This window comes from Grammomys surdaster, unplaced genomic scaffold (assembly GCF_004785775.1).
Source record: "Grammomys surdaster isolate TR1022 unplaced genomic scaffold, NIH_TR_1.0 183, whole genome shotgun sequence".
NCBI classification, from domain to species: Eukaryota; Metazoa; Chordata; class Mammalia; order Rodentia; family Muridae; genus Grammomys; species Grammomys surdaster.
Window position 1 is genome coordinate 4,698 of NW_021604628.1, and position 17,857 is coordinate 22,554.

Sequence of the window (17,857 nt, forward strand, 5' to 3'; positions counted from 1 at the left end):
CATCATCAAGTATTGGTGCTTAAGATCTCAGTCACGAGAGGTAAGCTTTCAAATTTATAGGTGCACGGCGCGCGTGGAGGGGCAAAGGAACCTTTCCTTCTGTTTATTTATTTCTCTTTTATTAGAACAAAAGCCGGCTTGAGTCCACTTCAAAGTCTGGGAGTTGCTGTTTGACAGGCAGGCAGCCTTTGAGAAATGCCGCTCAGTGCATGAAATTAACCGACTCCCGGCCAAATCAGATTCAAGGAGAAAAGTATTTCCCCGTGCCTTAGAGAGTGACAAACGGAATCAGGAGGCACGCTTAAGCAGACTGTCAAACTTTTTATGTTTACTTTTTTTTTTTCTTTTGAAAACACGGATGGAAAAGTCTGGTCCGTGGCAGCCTGGTGTGCATGGAGAGGCTCACCTGTACACACACAGCACAGGCGCGGGTCCTTGCCGGGTCCTCCTCGCTGGAGGGAGGGGATGGGTGGACACCGCTAGACCTTTGTCCTGGGGGCCTGGGGAGGGGACTTTCTGGCAGCTTCCGAAGCCACCTGCGCTCCGGGAAGCCACACACCGTGTGGCCCTCGGGGGTCGCCCTGGGGCGAGCTTTGGGGGCGGGGAGAGCACGGGCGGCTCCACCAGGACGGCGCGTTGGCTCGCACTCCGGCTGGGATGGGGTGAGTGAGCCGTGGCTCTGTGGATTCAAGCGTGGGGGAACCCCGACTATTCCATCACCTCTGGGGCAGGCCCGGGGTGAAGCGGGACCGCCTGCGCTCGGTCCGCACCGCCACCGTGAGGCCGAGCCGGGGACGGTGCCCCGTGGAGGTGGCGCCGCCGCCGCCGCCGCTTCGCGCTCCGTCTCCCCGCCGCCGCCGCCGGGGCTCGGGCGGGGGCATCCGCTCCGGTCTCCCCGCGCTTTCGCGCTCCCGCTTCGCGTGCGGCGGCTCGAGCCGGGGAGGGAGCGAGGGAAGGGGTGGAGGTGGCGGGGGGGAGGCCGAGGGGCGGATCCTGCCTGGGGGCTGATCCCTCCCTCCCCTCGGCCGGGCTCCGTGGCGGCAGCGGTGGCGGCGGCGGTGGCTCCATTCCCCCTCCTCCCCCGGGAGCGGCGGCCGGGCCGGGGGAGACGGGAGCGGAGGGCCGGAGCCGGAGGAGGCCGCGCTCCCTCAGCCGGGCCGCACACGGAGCTGCTCGCTGGCCCGGTCAGCCCGAGCTCACGGAGCCCCCCGAAGCGAGGGGCCCGGCCGGCGGCTGAGGTAAAATGGGGGCGGCGGCGGGGCCGGAGCGAGCGGGGGCGGCGGGGACCGACGGAGAGCGAGCGCTGCGCGCGAGGGGGCAGCCGGGGCGCACAGGGGTGTCCCGATGGGGCTCGGGGGTGACGCGCGAGCTCTCCCCCGGAGCGAGGGCGGCGACGAGGCCGGGGAAAGCGCGCGAGAGGGAGCTGCATAAGCGAGGACCCCCTCCCGCACCCGCCATCTTGTTTCTCTCCGGTCCTGGCAGCCGAGCGGCTAAGCCCCGCCCTCCCCGTGCTCTCCTATTGGCCGGGCGAAAACGGAGTTCCGCCCTTAGGGGGCCGCCCTTGGCGCACGGGTTCCCCCTTGACGGGCAGGTCGGCCGGCCAATAAGTGCTCTCAGCTCTGCGTCCCTCCCCTCCCCCTCGTTCGCTGGCGCTCGCTTTCTCTGTGTGGGTCGGACTCCGCGTCTGTCTGTGGTGCGACTATCCTCCGGGGTGTTTTCTTTTGGGGGAGATGGTTTCTCTCTTTTCTCCTTCGAAGGGGTGTCGTGAAGATTCCACTGGAAGAGATGTCCCTTTTAAAGGGGCAGGGACCTTGTCTGGAGTCTTAACCTGGTCTCATGAGTCTCTTGTGTGGCGTGCAGGGCGGGTTCCGTCCAATTGTTGAAACTCCTCATTCGGGGGCCAGGGTGAGGTGGACGAGTTGGGGCTCACGGGCCGCTGAGACTTGTCTCTGGAGGGGAGTTTTGGGGGTACTCGGCAGGGTGTGTATGGGATGAGTTGTGTACGTGAGGAAACTCCCGCCAAAAAAAAAATAACAATCCTGGTCTAGTTGTTAGCTCCCTGTAGGCGAAACTCTTCCAGTAGCCCAGCCCGATCTGACGGGTTTGCTCCCTGTGATCGCGGGAGCCCCGGGTGGGGATGGAGACGATTTCTGAGACTACAGAATGGGGTTCTTGTAGACTCTTCAAAATTGATACTGAAGTATGCTGTGTGTTTCCTCTCCAGAGGCTGCTTGCCTTTGGAGAATTGGGGAATCGAGGTCTGTTGGCTGGGACTACTGAGACCTTGAGGTTTGTACGCGATCTAGTGCCCCCAGGGCTTCGGGAAGTTGAACCAGAAGTGCGGTAAAGGTCCTGTGTCCTTTAGCTCCAGATGTTGGTGTATGCCTGCCTTCATGCTCTTCAGCCCGGTTAGCTGAAGTCATACCTTGGGACTGAGAGAGACCTTTAACACTGTGGTTGTCAGTAACGACTTACTGATCCTCCTTAAGAAGTAGATATTTTTTGCCCTTGCATTTATTAATTTTTAAAATTTTTATGTGCGTGGGTATGTTGCCTGATACATGCCTGGTTCCCCTGGGAATCCAGAAAAGGGCTTTCAGTACCCTGGAACTGGAGTTACAGGCAGTTGTGATCCACAGTGTGGGTGCTGGGCATCAAACCTAGGTCCTCTTAATTATATATATATATATTACTATATATAGTATTTATAAACAAATTTATGTGCGTTGGTGTTTTGCCTTCATGTATGTCAGTTAGGGTGTACCAGAGGTACAGACACTTGTTAGCTATCATGTGAGAGCTAGGAATCGAACCTGGGCCCTCTGGAAGAACAGTCAGTGCTCTCAACTGCTCTGAGCCATCCAGGCCTGTGAACATTTACTTTTTTTGTTTGTTTTTTGTTTTTTTGAGACAGGGTTTCTCTGTGTAGCCCTGGCTGTCCTGGGACTCACTCTGTAGACTAGGCTGGCCTCGAACTCAGAAATCCACCTGCCTCTGCCTCCCAAGTGCTGGGATTAAAGGCGTTCGCCACCACTGCCAAGCAACATTTACTTTTTTTAAGGGAGAGTCTTTTTATGTGCTGTGGTAGTTGGAAAAACTGTGTAGATATGGTTGGCCTCAAACTCCATAGAGTTTGGGGGCAATTCTGCCTCCCGAGTACTGCGCTGGAAAGTGCCAGCATAGAGGCAGAGAAGTTCAAAACTTTGTCCAGGTTACGTAGGACCAAGATGAAACGTAGACTGGTGCAGGACCTCTTCATAGAGGTCACGGCGACTCCCTGGTGTTCGTGACCTCTCAGCGTGGCTAGGAGATCTACATTCACCTCAGCTTGGATTGAGTCACACGTTTTCTCATGGCTGAAATGGAGATGATGTCTGCACAATCTCCTGGGGTATTTGTGAGAAATACTATGAAGAAAAGGCCATTGTAGTTTGTTAAAGTATGCTGAATATAGTCGTCATATCTTAAGTCTTCTTGGTGAGGACGGCCTTGATAACTGCCTGCTGGCCTTGGTAACTGCCTGCTGCTGCCCCTTAGGGGCAGAGAATGCTGGGGGAAGCACCCAAGGGTAGATTAGATACAAGTATCGTGGGAGAGGGATTTCTGAGGTAATTGTTCTTGGAGAATTCACCTCAGATACCGCCCCAATCAACTTGTCCTTGAGTCCAGTGGAGATCTCAGGCTACTTAAAATGTAAAAGATTTCCTGAGGCTTTCCAAGGGCTTGCTGGTTTTGTGGTTGGAAATGTCCTAAGCAGTTAAATCTTAAGTATTGCCTTCTCCCGGAGGTACCCTGTATATTATTTATAGTCTGAAGCATTTCAGATGTCTTTACTCTGGACAGGGCCGAGAGATAGGGCTTCTAGCCATGAGATGTCTCAGGAGATGCTTTAGATCTGTGATTTTATTTATTTATTTATATACAGGTTCTCACTATGTATCCCCGCCTGGCCAGAAACTCAACTCACTGAAGTAAGCACACCTACCTGTCTCCACCTCCCAAGTGCGGGGATTAAAGGCGTGCACCACTAAAGCCAACACTACACTGGTGACGTTCTGATCCTCTGATGGAACTCATTCTTTGTAAAGATTGAAAGTGGATGATATTCTTAATTGTCACCAATCTTGTCTTTGCCTTCCCTTCTTTAAAAAACAAAAGAAAAACAAAACAGAAAAACCCATGTTGTTAACTAGGCATAGTAACCTACATCCTGAGTTCTAGGACAGCCAGGGCTATGTAGAGAGACCCTGTTCTCAAAGGGTCTCAAAGAAACAGACAAGCAGCATGGCCTTGTTCTGTTGCTGGCTTTGACCTCAAGCAGTCATTCTGACCTAGTATCCTGTCTTTCCAAGTCTTAACCGTTATCTTTCCCGTAATTACCTGTTTCATTCACTGTGTGGATCAATACTAGACCTTATCTTGTGTCATATAAAGATCTGTGTTCATTTCCGTCCCCTCAGTGGGATGAGACTCCTTGAGGGACAGGGATCCTAATGCTTAACGTCAGGATGGGGAAATGACCCAGTGGGTAAAGGGCTTGCCGTGTAAGCTTGAAGAACTGAGTTCGAGCCCCAGCAGCCACCTAAAAGTCAGGTGCCAAGTGGGTCTCTAGCTCCTCCAGTGTTGGGTGTAGTGGATTGGCCTCAGACTCACAGGAAACCTAACTGTCCTTGTCTTTGTCAAAGGCCTGGCCATGGAGCCTTAAATATATTTACATCAATTTTTATCTACTTCTCCCCAGGGAGAGAGAGAGAAGGGTAGAAGAGGGGAGATGCTGTGGGTTAGGACTCAAGAAAGCACGGCCCTGAGGGCTGGCAGTTAGAGTTAAGAACAGTCCAGATAAAACATAGTAATAACTCGGGGTTATTGATAAAAAATAGATTTTTACAACATAGAGGGTAGATATTTGACCAGCACTAGGCTGATTAAGGCTTATTGCAAATATTAAAGTTGTGTGTCTTTTATCCCAAAACTAAATGATCAAAGGCAGAGTAGAAACCCCAAAACGAACTTAAGTTCTACAACAGTTCAGGGACAGAGGCTCTCAGGTGTTCATTGACTAGCCAATGAAAACGAAGCCCCAAACTCCAGACTCAGGGAGAGATTTCATCTCAGAAAACATGAGATGGCTCATCTGAAGAAGATACCTGACTTGAGTCTCTGGCTTCCGTATGTGAGCGGGCAGGTGCACATGCAGACACACGCATGTATACACCCCACACATGCAAACACAGAAGTGTGTAGGTGAGTCACCTGGCACTGCCGAGCGCTCGCTTCTCTAGGTAGCTGTTCAGACACTTCCCAGCCACTGAGATAGGCAGCTCCTTCCCCCGCCAAGCTCACATTCTGCTAGAAGTAGGGAGAAATAAACCTAGTAAATGGGTAAATTACGAGCTTAGAAGACGGTGTTACTAAAAAATAAAATAAAAATAGGATAAACAGTCCATTGCTGGATATGGTAAAGGATTTTGCCTCCCCCCCACCCCCATGGTTTCTCTGTGTAGCCCTGGCTGTCCTGGAACTCACTCTGTAGACCAGGCTGGCCTCGAACTCAGAAATCCGTCTGCCTCTGCCTCCCAAGTGCTGGGATTAAAGGCCTGCGCCACCACCGCCCGGCTTGCATTATGATTCATAATAATTGAAGTAGTAATGAAAATAACTGGTTGGGGTCACCGCATCATGAGGAAGTGCATTAAAGGGTGGCAGTGTTAGGAAGGTTAGAGGGCTACTGTTTAGACAGGAAACAGATCTTCTGATGTCCATTTCAGTGGATGGAAGGGTGAATGAACGCATATGGCAACGGATATCCAGCTCACACTCCCGCGGCCTTCTCTCCTTAGGCTCGTCTCCGTGGTTTCCGGTTGCCATGAGGAAGCCTCGCCGAAAGTCACGGCAGAATGCCGAGGGTCGGAGATCCCCGTCCCCATACAGCCTTAAGTGCTCACCCACGCGGGAGACCCTGACCTACGCCCAAGCCCAGAGGATCGTCGAGGTGGACATCGACGGCCGCCTACATCGCATCAGCATCTATGACCCGCTGAAGATCATCACCGAAGATGAGCTGACCGCTCAGGACATCACCGAATGCAACAGCAACAAGGAGAACAGTGAGCAGCCCCAGTTCCCTGCCAAGTCCAAGAAAGCCTCCTCGAAGGGCAAGAAGAAGGAGTCGTGTTCCAAGCATGCCTCCGGTACCCCCTTCCACCTCCCCCAGCCCAGCTTTCGCGTGGTGGATACAGGCAGCCAGCCGGAAGCGCCCCCGTTGCCTGCCGCTTACTACCGCTACATCGAGAAGCCTCCGGAAGACCTGGATGCAGAGGTGGAGTATGACATGGACGAGGAGGACATGGCCTGGCTAGACATGGTGAACGAGAAGCGCCGAGCGGACGGGCACGGCGTGGTGTCGGCGGACACCTTCGAGCTGCTGGTGGACCGGCTGGAGAAGGAATCCTACCTGGAGAGCCGCAGCAGCGGGGCCCAGCAGTCTCTGATCGACGAAGACGCCTTCTGCTGCGTGTGCCTGGACGACGAGTGCCACAACAGCAACGTCATCCTGTTCTGCGACATCTGCAACCTCGCCGTGCACCAGGAGTGCTACGGTGTGCCCTACATCCCAGAGGGCCAGTGGCTGTGTCGCTGCTGCCTGCAGTCTCCCTCTCGGCCCGTGGATTGCGTCCTGTGCCCCAATAAAGGCGGGGCCTTCAAACAGACCAGTGACGGCCACTGGGCCCACGTCGTTTGCGCCATCTGGATCCCCGAAGTCTGCTTCGCCAACACCGTGTTCCTGGAGCCAATCGAGGGCATCGACAACATCCCGCCCGCCCGCTGGAAGCTAACCTGCTACATCTGCAAGCAGAAAGGGCTGGGCGCCGCCATCCAGTGCCACAAGGTGAACTGCTACACCGCCTTCCACGTGACGTGCGCGCAGCGGGCCGGGCTCTTCATGAAGATCGAGCCCATGAGAGAAACCAGCCTCAACGGCACCATCTTTACCGTGCGCAAGACCGCCTACTGTGAGGCCCACTCCCCAAGCGTCGCCACCGCCAGGAGGAAGGGCGACTCCCCACGGAGCCTCAGTGAAGTCGGGGATGAGGACGGGCCGAAAGACGGTGGCGGGGAGGAGGAGCAGGAAGAAGCAGAAGAGGAGGGCCAGGAAGGCCACTGTGGGGCGGGCAGCCCCCTCAAGGGGGTGTCCAAGAAGAGTAAGATGAGTTTAAAGCAGAAGATCAAGAAGGAGCCGGAGGAAGCTGGCCGAGAGACACCCCCCATCACTGTCCCCATGGTCACTGTCCCACAGATACCCTCTTACAGGTGAGCCTCCTGAGATCTCCTGTGGGACCCTTGGTTTGTTCTTCACAGTAACCCAGGCCTTCCCTAAATACATCTGATGGATACCTGGTCTCCTCTGTGTTCCCAAATGCAGCCTGGGCCTGTCTTGTGGTCTTGTCCCTGCCCTCAGAGCAATGTGTTTCCTTTGGTTCAGAGTGACATCAATTAAGTTGCCTGATAACACCGGAGACAGTGTAACTAGAGTGGCAGTTTTCCCAGTGGCACTAAATGGCCTTGTGGACAAAATAATCCCCCGCTGTTAACTCTCCCTAGATGGTTATCGTCTCTGGTCTGCGTATGTGCAGGCTGTGACCTTACACTGCCCCATCTCTGTGACAACCCCAAGGGCTCTCACACAGGCTCCCCAAAACTCCATTCCAAGTGGGGAGCTTCTAAAAATCTCTGATCTGGGAAAGACCTCGAACTTGTTATTTATGAGGGACGTATGTGGGTGGGGCGGTCCTCCTCCTGAGAAGCTGTAGGGTTTGGGGAAAGTGGAGCTTTATATCCAAGTCTCCCTCAGAGTCCTCAGAGGGAGCACTGTACCTGTATTCGACTGTCAGTTCAGTAGCTGGGGGTGCTGGCGGGTTGGGGGCTTAGCAGGGAAGATTTTCCAGCAGAGCCCACCTCAAGGCCGATTCCTTTAAAATGTATACAGTGCTAACTGGATGTGGTGGTACACACCTTTAACCCTAGCCCTTGGGAGGCAGAGTCAGGTGGATTTCCGGAAGTTCAAGTCCAGCCTGGTATATATCATGAGTTCTAGGCCAGGGAGGGCTGCACGGTGAGCCCATGTCCAGAAAAAGAAAAGGAAAGGCAGACAAGTGTACAGCCTCAGATAGAGGAGGAGGGAATCTTGAAGACTATCCATCTAATGTAGTCCTTGCACCTTCTCCTACATTCCCAGATGAAGAAACCACAGCCACGGGAGGTAAAGTTGTTCTCTCCTTTGTTCATTCAACGAGGTATTTATTGAGCACTTAGTACATGCCATATCCTGTTCTAAGGTGGGAAGGGGCAGGTTCTGGGCTGTACGTGCGAGGCTGTCTGAGTGGAGGGTGATGGATAAAGGAGCATCTGGCAGGGGGTAGGGAATTGGCACTCTGAGGGGAACAGGCGACCAGACCTGCCACACTGGGAAGGAACCGGAACAAGATCAGGACAGGGAGGCTCTTATTTCGAGAACTTCAGCAACTCTGTGTCTTCAAGACAGAGCTGGTCCTGGCTACCTCCTTCTTGAGGTAACTGGGTCAGTGCTTAGTCCCCATTTGTAGGGTGGCTGTGCCTTGCAGCTAGCTTTTGGTTGTCTGTCATAGCCGCCTTTCCCAGGGGTCAGATTTGCTGGCTAAGAAGAAACACACCACGGAATACTTGTGTGACCTTTGGTAAGCTGCCTAATTAATTGCTCTAAGCCTGGGTTTGTGAGCAAACTCACCAGATGGAGTTGAGAGAAATCCGAGTCAGATCCTTAGCACAGTACCTGGCAGGTAGTGAGCGCTCAATAAATGGTGACTGCTGCTGCTGTGTCTTACCCCCACCCCGCCCGCACAGACGCTGCTGACCCCACCGTGGCCAGGAGGCAGAGGGAGGGGGCTGGCCTGCAAGTGGGCAGGTGTGCTTGGCATGGGTGCTGGTGGGGAGAGTCCTAGGTAAGCTTGGCTTTGGGGCAAGAACGTCTGACTGGAGACTGAAGGCACGGAGTGGCAGTGCCCGCCCTACCCACCCCATCTTTCTTAAGTTTCATCTCGATTAGCTACGGTTAGCTCTCCTCCCGTGGAGTGGGGCAAAGAGATAAAGCAGAGGAAAGCGGAGGGGCGCTGGGGCCTTGCTTACCTTGGGTGTGGACCGTGGTAGTGAAGAGGTCATGGGGTCAGTTCCCACGTGGGGCCACCGTCTTCTCAGCCTGTGGGGAGAGGACGGTGCTGCTCTCCCGTGCTGCTCTCCGTGAAGGTGGTCGTTAGATCCTTTCCTCTCCAGCCCCACAGCTGTCACTCGTTACAACCCAGCTCTTAGGCCCTCGATTTGCTGGTTAGAGCGAGCTTCTACTCTCTCTGTTTATCTATGTTTAGATTTTTGTTGTTGTTTTCTCTTTTTTTCCCTTTGATTCAAAATTTAGGCATTTTTAGGATGCTAAGAGTTTTTAAATGAAAAATCAGAGGTCAGCTGGCTATGGTGTTATATATCCCTATATTCCCAGTTACTCAGGAGGTTGAGGCAGGAGGATCGTAAGTACCAGGCTAGCCTGGGTAGTATAGTGAGACCCCATCTCTCACGAGCATGCATTCACACACACAACCCCTCAGAGGTCAGATTACTCTGAGGGGTTACATTTGGGGACAGAAAGCAGTTACCTGTCATATTTTCTTTGAGCTTGGCTGTGGGCCACCTCAGGGTCTGGTGAGACCCTCAGCCGCAGAAGGCAAGGTCTGGCGACGTAGCACACGGCGTACTCAAAGCTTGCTGTCTTTGTGCTGTTATCAAGAGGAGGCTGTGGGTTCAGGAGCACGGGCCTGTTTCTCAGCACCTGGACTGGAAGCATCTCAACGGCAGGCAACAGGGCTGTGCGAGGTTTGCTTCAGAAGATCAGTTCTGCAGGGCAGGGTGGAGAAGCAGGAGAGACATGGCTGCCCAGTCTGAGCTGCCTAACTGCTGTCTTTCCTCAGCCCTCCCCTGCGGCGAGGCATTGGGTCACTTCATTCTGTTTTCCTCTGTAAGGTTCCGAGATGAGCTGCGATCTGAGTGGGATGTACAGCTGGGTGTAGCCTGAGCTTCTACTGACCTGTCTCTCACTCCCCTGTGCCTCTACCCAAGGTTGAACAAGATCTGTAGTGGTCTCTCCTTTCAGAGGAAAAACCAGTTCATGCAGCGGCTCCACAACTACTGGCTGCTGAAGCGGCAGGCTCGGAACGGCGTCCCCCTCATCAGGCGCCTGCACTCCCACCTACAGTCCCAGAGAAACGCTGAGCAGGTAGGCACGGCGACCGCTGACAGCTTGTGGAGGAAGCTGAGAGGAAATGAGAAGGTGGTGGAGCTGGGATGGTGCTCCTCCTCCTCCTCCAGACTCCCAGGGAGCCTTTATCAATAGCAGATCACCCCAAGTGATCTGTCTAGAACAGTTTACCTGGCAGGGGCCCCTTCTGAAGGAAGATGCTTTGCATGGTTCATGCACTGCAGATAGTGTCAGAGAACACTAAACTTCATCTGTGTGCCTTTAAGGAATGAAAACAAAGCCATTTCCTCTTGAATTCATTTGGCCAAACTTCAGTTCTTTACTTCCCTCCCTGTGTCTTCCATCTGTCTGGCCTATCCGTAGTCTATCTGTTGCCTGGTGTGTGTGTGTGTGTGTGTGTGTGTGTGTGTGTGTGTGTGTGTGTGTTTTGTCTGTCGTGCCTATCAGTTATGCCTGTGTCTGATGTCTGCCCTGCCTGTTCCTAACAGGATTTTCCTCTGTATTAATTGAACAGCACAGAATGGGACGGGGACTGAACGAGAGAGTCTGGTTGTTTGAGATTTATTTTGTGTGTATGAGTATTTGACCTGCATGAATGTCTGTGTACCATGTAGGCGTCTGTTGCTCACAGAGACCAGAAGAGAGTCTGAAATTATAAATGGTTGTTAACTACCATGTAGTTGTTGGGAACTGAACCCTGTTCCTCTGTAAGAGCAGCCATTCTTAAGTCTTCTGCCTTCTCTCCAGCCCAAATGAGGGATTCCTTACAGAAAAATTTGACAGTTTTATGAGGAAGAAGTCATTGTACCCTGACCTAGAAACACCCAATACTGCAAATAGACCTTAACAAGCCTAACAAACCACATGCAGTTTTTAAAATTCATAAATTTTCTACCATAGTGGATATTTAAGGTCACTTGTAACCTGTTGACTACTTTCAGCAAATGATTGTCACAGACACAGACAAACACAGAGACACACATACACGACTGTGTCGAAGACATTTGGAAAGAACAAGATGAACACTATGCCTGGGTTGTAAAAGTTGATTGCGTAGGAAATCCAAGTCCAGTAAGGTTGATTGCTTTTTCTCTTAAAGGCAGGTTAAACATAAACAGGCTGAGTACACAGTAGGACAGCAGGTTGAATACATAGTCTTAATGATCTCAAAGCATATTATTAACTGGACTGTAGAGTTTGCCAGAAGTAATCTCTTTGAGGCCAAGAGATATTTTTGTTAAAAAAATTATTGTTACAAGGCTTGACTCAAGGGTAAACTCCAGGACAGAGTGAACAGCAGGCCAGTGTCACGGTCATATAGACAGAGCCCTCCAGATGTCATATAAGAGGTGGCTGGGTGAGAGCAGAGTGGCCCAATTGTGTAAAATAAGAAAAGGTGCCCTTTGCCCTTAAGCGTTTCATAGTAAATATGCAGTTGACGGTTTAACCCGTAGTCTGCAGACTGTGGCAGGCTGTGGCACACTGCATGCTTAGTGTTTTCTGCTCCTAGTTGGTCCCTTCCCATGGCCCACACCATCCGTTAATCCTCCTCACCTGCTCCATCCCGTCTGCCTTCGGGTCCTCCCCCGCTGCTGCAGAGAAGCACAAAGTTCACATGACCTATGCCTTGAGCATCCTGTTTGCTCGCTCTGTCTGAGCCTGAGTCACAGGCCGCTCTGTCTGAGCCTCTCTTGAACCTCTGCTTCCTTGAAGTCTCTGCAGCCCTTAGCAAGTCCTTCCCTCAGATTGTCACCTTGACCCTTGTCCCACACTGACATCATGGATCTCTGTGTCCACAGGTTTCTATGCACCTTTACAACCTTTTGATTTCTTCGTGTGTGTGCGTGTGCGTGTGCACTGTACATGCATCTTGTGTGTGTGATGACATGTCCATACTAGGTGTCTTCCGGACTCTGTGACTGAACTTTGAACTCAGCGATCGGCTAGACTGGCTGGCCGGCAAGCTGCAGTGATCGTCCCCAGCACTTTTTCCTGGGGATCTGAGCTCTGTCTTCAGGCACCTCACCCAGTGTTCCTCTGCTTTCTCATCCTTTAATGAGAGCACTCGCTGCAGCTTCACTTGTCTGTGTAGTTGTGCAGAGACTGTTGGTTGTTGCCTGGTTAACTCCAGGACTTGGGAGGCAGAGGCAAGTGGATCTCAGTTCCAGGACACCCAGAGCTGTTACACAGAGAAACTCAGTCTCAAACAACCAGTGTGTGTGTGTGTGTTTAAATTTGTGTGTGTGTTGTGTATGTGTGGGGAGGGTATGTCCCGAGAGCAGGTACCTCAGAGGCTGGAGGAGAGTTCTCTCAGTGTTCTTTATCCCATTTATGACCCAGGCTTTGGTTTCTTGAAGCTGTCACATTCCTGTGTTGCAATTGCTGAGCTTCCGCCTTCCCTCAGCAACAGGATTATTGTCCTCTTCTAGGACAGGATTCACTTTTTTTTTTTTTTAAAGATTTTGCCAGGCAGTGGTGGCACACGCCTTTAATCCCAGCATTTGGGAGGCGGAGGCAGGATCTTTTTTTTTAAAGATTTATTTGTTATGTATATGAGTACAGTGTCACTGTCTTCAGACACACCAGAAGAGATCATCGGATCCCATTACAGATGGTTGTGAGCCACCATGTGGGTGCTGGGAATTGAACTCAGGACCTGTGGGAGAGCAGTCAACACTCTTTAACCACTGAGCCATCTCTGACCAAAGTATTTTAAACCACCATCTACTAGTAAGAACTTCACTATTTTTAGTCAAGGCAAATCTCTAGGGTAAGATTCCTTCAACCCCTTAGTCTTACTGGGTTTCTTCAGAAGTGCTTTCCAGCTCTGAGGACCATATCCGGCCAGTGGTATCCCTGGGGCTGGGGAAGCAGGGAAGTTACTCTTCAGTTTGTTCTTGTACAGCGCTGAAGAAGCGCCCTAGCACCAGGAAGTCTGGGGCAAAGGCCCTGGGTGGTGCTTGGGGAAAGGGCCTTCCGCAACCTTGGGGCTGGCGGGAGGTGGGAGCCCCAATTGCTGAAGCCCTTGGAGGCTGAAGCAGCGTCTGTGGGAAGGGAGGAGCCCACAGCCCCCTTGTTCTTGCCTTGCTCAGCGGGAGCAGGATGAGAAGACAAGTGCGGTGAAGGAAGAGCTGAAATACTGGCAGAAACTCCGCCACGACCTGGAGCGAGCACGGCTGCTGATCGAGCTCATCCGAAAACGGGAGAAGCTGAAGCGAGAGCAGGTGAGCAGAGCGCCGGCCAGGGCCGCCCAGGGCCCCTGCTCTCTGGCATCGGAGGATGCTGGGGCACTTCTCTGGGGCCAGCATTCTCTGCCCGTCTTGTGCTGAGCACTGTGGACTCTCTTCTGCCCCCTTGGTGGAGGGCTGCTGGAGGCATCTGTGTTTCCTGGTTCAACTCATTTGGGCTGGGGCCCGTGCTTAGTTCCGCACACCTGAGCTCTTGACTGGAGTTTCTCTGGTCTAGAAGTTTCTGGAGGGATACTAACCGGAATGTTTTGAAAAGCCTCTGGAGACATTCTGTCTCCGTGTCTCTGGAGACACGGCCAGATGAAAACCCGAGGTTCTCACTGGGCCTTAAGCATTTGTGGACTTAGAGTCCGTTTAAAATTTCCAGCCTCAGTTCAAGAACATTCCAAGTTCCCCAGCACAGGGACTGAGAAGGTCGGGGGTCTGGCACGTGGTTCAGGAGCATGGTGTGCGCTGTTGCGGGGCAGGCTCTAAAGCCTGGCTGTTTCCTAACGTTAAACAAACTTTAATCTCTGTAGACCTCTGATTTCTCATCTTTAGTATAGAGAGCTGACATCACAACGCTAGATGAGTTCATGTTTGTCCGAGTTGAGAATACCTCCTGGCACAGAGTCAGGCTAGAGAGGGGCAGCTGCTGCTGCGGTGAAGGGTTGCACAGGTCCTCTGCCCGCTGGAGTGTCTGCACGAGTGCTCTGCACACGGCACAGAGCAAACAGTATTAAGTGAACGGATGACAAACCCAAACTGCTCTCTCTAGTCCAAGAATAGCAGCTGCTACTCGAATGCTTTCGAGGTGTGGGTTAAAATTCTCCTCCTTCTGTCATGCAGTTCAGTAACCACACGCCCCTCTCTGCTAGCCCCACAGCTCCAGCTCCACTGCGTGTCCTGGGCGGCCCTTACTGCGTGAGTGGGCAGACAGGGCATCTCGAGACCCTCCCAGGTCAAACTGTAATTTGTATCCAGGCTTGGTCCTATAGCCTAGTGTCTGCCTCGGGTTCATACAGCGGAGAGGAGGAGGAGGCCCTCGCTGTGGTTTAGGTTGCCATGGCCGAGAGCAGGAGCTTGTCTGCCTCACTCACGGTGTGGCACCCTGTAAGGTAATATTGGACAGAGTAGCACCGTGGCTATGCTGAGCCTGGACTCCCCAGTCACCCTGGGCCCACACGTGCTCTCAGTGAGTTCTCAGAGCTCCTGAGACACACATGCTCACGTTCCGTTTCTTCAGTGCGCTTGGACTAAGGCCTGGCCTCCAATGCTTCTCAGGTTTTTTCCCAAATAGATAACTCTGCAAACTCAATCATGTCACCAAACTCCATGGACCAGATTCTAAAGTGGGGGCATAATCTCTGCTTCAGTTGCTGTGTCTTAAACTGATAATATCATGGAGAAGAGCAGTGTGGCTTAATGGTCAGGAGTCCTGTGGAAGCTGACTGGAGCCCCCTGCTAACTGCCCCGTTAGCTCTGTGACCTGGAGCCAGTCTCGTGTGACTCCACTTCCTCTGTGTGAAATGTCCATCTGTACCGAGCTTGATACTCACTCGGTGTTACAGGAGACACTTAGACTGGCCCCACACATCTGCCCCCAGACACACATTTACACATAACTAAGGCTAAGTCTTTAAAGAGTGCTTAGGCCGTTACTTGAGACCTAGCGTGGATCTTCACTAGTGTTAGTCACTACAGTCGATAATTGATATTATTACTTGTGTGAGTTCTGGTCCGGTTCTTGATGCACAGAAAACATTTGTAAAGTAGCTGTTCCAGTCTATTCACTGCCGCCAGGATAGTCTGGCCCACAGACTGGGCCATATGCGAAGGAAAGCTGGCTTGGCTCCCAAGTCTGGAGACCAGAAGTAAGGGTATGGTGGCAGGCCGGTGAGAGGGAGCCATCCTGAGATGTGCCTTGATGGGAAAGCAGATGAGCGAGGGAGGGAGCGGGGAGTCTGCCTTAACCGCTGTCACTCCTGTGAGAGCCCACGGCCAGCCTCCTGATCTCTTCTGAGGGCGAAGCCACACGATGCCAGCACCCCTTCGCCCTCACACTGCGAATTGTGACCCTGACACGTGAACGACACTGTCTGCGTGAGCCTCGGGTGGGGTGGCCGCCTCCACCCCTCGTGGAGATTTGTTACACATGACTGCCGCGCAGGTCTGGACAGGCCAGTGCCTCTGTGGTGGTGCTCTGCTCACTCCTGCGTTCATGACAGGTCAGAGTGCAGCAGGCTGCCATGGAGCTGGAGCTGATGCCGTTCACGGTTCTGCTGAGGACGACGCTCGACCTGCTGCAGGAGAAGGACCCTGCACACATCTTCGCCGAGCCTGTCAACCTCAGTGAGGCAAGTTGCCCCCCTAGGCAGCAAGTGTGCCCTGGAAATGGCCTCTGAGCAGAGTGAGGAAGGGTCGGGCCGCAGGCCATCCAGAACTGAGGGTGGAGTGCTGTCTGGCTAGTGGACTTCCTCAGGGTGAGGGGTCTGTAGGAGGTCTGGGTGGACCAGGCCTGAGGCTCGCGGTGAGCTCGACATGGCCGCAGCTGAGAGTTGGGAGGCCAAGAGTGGCAGTGAAGGGTGCGCCCGTGTGGCTCATAAATAGTTGTTGTAATTGTACAGGTTTTATATGTTTAGGTTCCAGATTACCTGGAATTCATATCCAAGCCAATGGATTTTTCTACTATGAGGCGGAAGCTGGAATCTCACCTGTACCACACCTTGGAGGAGTTTGAGGAGGACTTTAACCTTATAGTTACCAACTGCATGAAGTATAATGCTAAAGACACAATTTTCCACCGAGCAGCTGTCCGCCTGCGGGACCTGGGAGGGGCCATCCTGCGGCACGCCCGGCGGCAGGCAGAGAGCATCGGCTATGATCCTGAGAGGGGCACCCACTTGCCCGAGTCACCCAAATTGGAAGACTTTTACCGATTCTCCTGGGAGGATGGTGAGGAGTTTGGATGGGTAGGGAGAAGGACTAGGAAGAGAGGCACAAGGACAGGGCCCAGACAGCCCAGGATCAGGGTGGGCCTTGGAGGTGCAAAAGCCGTGGCTGGGAACAGACCAGTGTGCTCTGGGGTTAAACTGGCACACACAGTGCTATAGGGAAGGCGGAACTCTCTGTCTGGAAAGCCAAGGCCTCTCCAGGCCTCTCCTGGATCCCTGCAGTGTGGCTCCGGAGCAGGGGGTGGGAGGAGCGGGAAGTAGGTGGGAGGAGTGGGAAGTAGAGGGCTTCTGAGCACCAAGCTCTGCCTGTGCCCGCCTGCTGCGGAATCACTCAGGCCAGGGTTTGATAAGCCACCGCATGCCTGCTGCATGGCCGTAGGCATAACTGGGGTTTGCTTCCTGCAGGTGGTTCCCACATTCCGTTCTGTCCCGTCTGGGCAGCAGTGTTGTAGGGCCAAGGCCCACACTGACACTGCTGGAAGTCACTAGCCTAGGCCTTCCAGGACCATAGTTTGCCCTTTTCTCTCGCCCTGCGCTGGGCCGGCCGGTCCTTCAGTCTCTTTTCCTCCCTTCTCCCTGGCAGTGGACAACATCCTCATCCCCGAGAACCGGGCCCATCTGTCCCCAGAGGCACAGCTGAAGGAACTGTTGGAGAAACTGGATCTGGTGAGCGCCATGCGGTCCAGCGGGGCCCGCACCCGTCGTGTCCGCCTGCTACGCAGGGAGATCAATGCCCTTCGGCAAAAGCTAGCACAGCCACCGCCACCACAGCTCCTGTCACCGAACAAGACTGTGCCCAACGGGGAGCTGCCAGCAGGGTCTCGGGGGGACGCAGCTGTGCTGGAGCAGGCCCTCCAGGAGGGGCCAGAGGACGAAGGGGACAGAGGTGAGAGTCACAGCAGGCAGGGTGCTGGGGGAGTGAGGGGCTGGATCCTCCCCTGAGTATAGGTCTGACCCTGTGGGTAGGCAAAGCTCTTGGAAATGGTGGGGGTAGGGGTGTCAGTGTGTTCCTAGGGGACCCAGATGTTCCAGAATGGTTAGTTGCAGGGCAGTGGAGAGGTTCAGAGAGATTAGGGTGCTGGAGCCCAGCATCTCCACAGCAGGTAGTAGTTATGTCTTGCTTGTTCCAGCTAAGTCAGCCTCCTCTCTACCACTGTATGCAGCACTCTGAGAACAGGCTGGCTCCCCTTGGCTGCGGGAGGATGAGCAGAGAAGTGAGGACCTTCCTTGTAGCCTGGACTCGTGGATTGGGTCCCAGCTGACCAGGGCTGTAGGCCCACCCAGCCAAGGAGTCATACAACCAAAGGCCGCATAGACTGAAGCAGGTGGCTTTCTCAAGTGAAAGTAACGTGACAGCCAACAGTTTATTATAGTCTGCTCCTTACCTTAATGATTCA

The 17,857-nt window shown here is 53.4% G+C and overlaps 1 protein-coding gene across 2 annotated transcripts in view; it reads left to right on the forward strand.

The window, feature by feature from the left end:
* Positions 1–5,804: 5,804 nt before the first annotated feature.
* The window catches only part of Brpf3 (bromodomain and PHD finger containing 3), a 30,827-nt gene continuing 18,774 nt past the window's right edge, over positions 5,805–17,857 (forward strand). For both annotated transcript variants that reach the window (XM_028767926.1, XM_028767927.1), the window contains exons 1-6: positions 5,805–7,311; positions 10,141–10,297; positions 13,372–13,503; positions 15,735–15,863; positions 16,149–16,461; positions 17,044–17,346. In XM_028767926.1, coding sequence (XP_028623759.1) covers positions 5,867–7,311; positions 10,141–10,297; positions 13,372–13,503; positions 15,735–15,863; positions 16,149–16,461; positions 17,044–17,346 — 2,479 coding nt within the window. In that variant the 5' untranslated portion in view covers positions 5,805–5,866. The remainder of the gene's footprint in view (positions 7,312–10,140; positions 10,298–13,371; positions 13,504–15,734; positions 15,864–16,148; positions 16,462–17,043; positions 17,347–17,857) is intronic.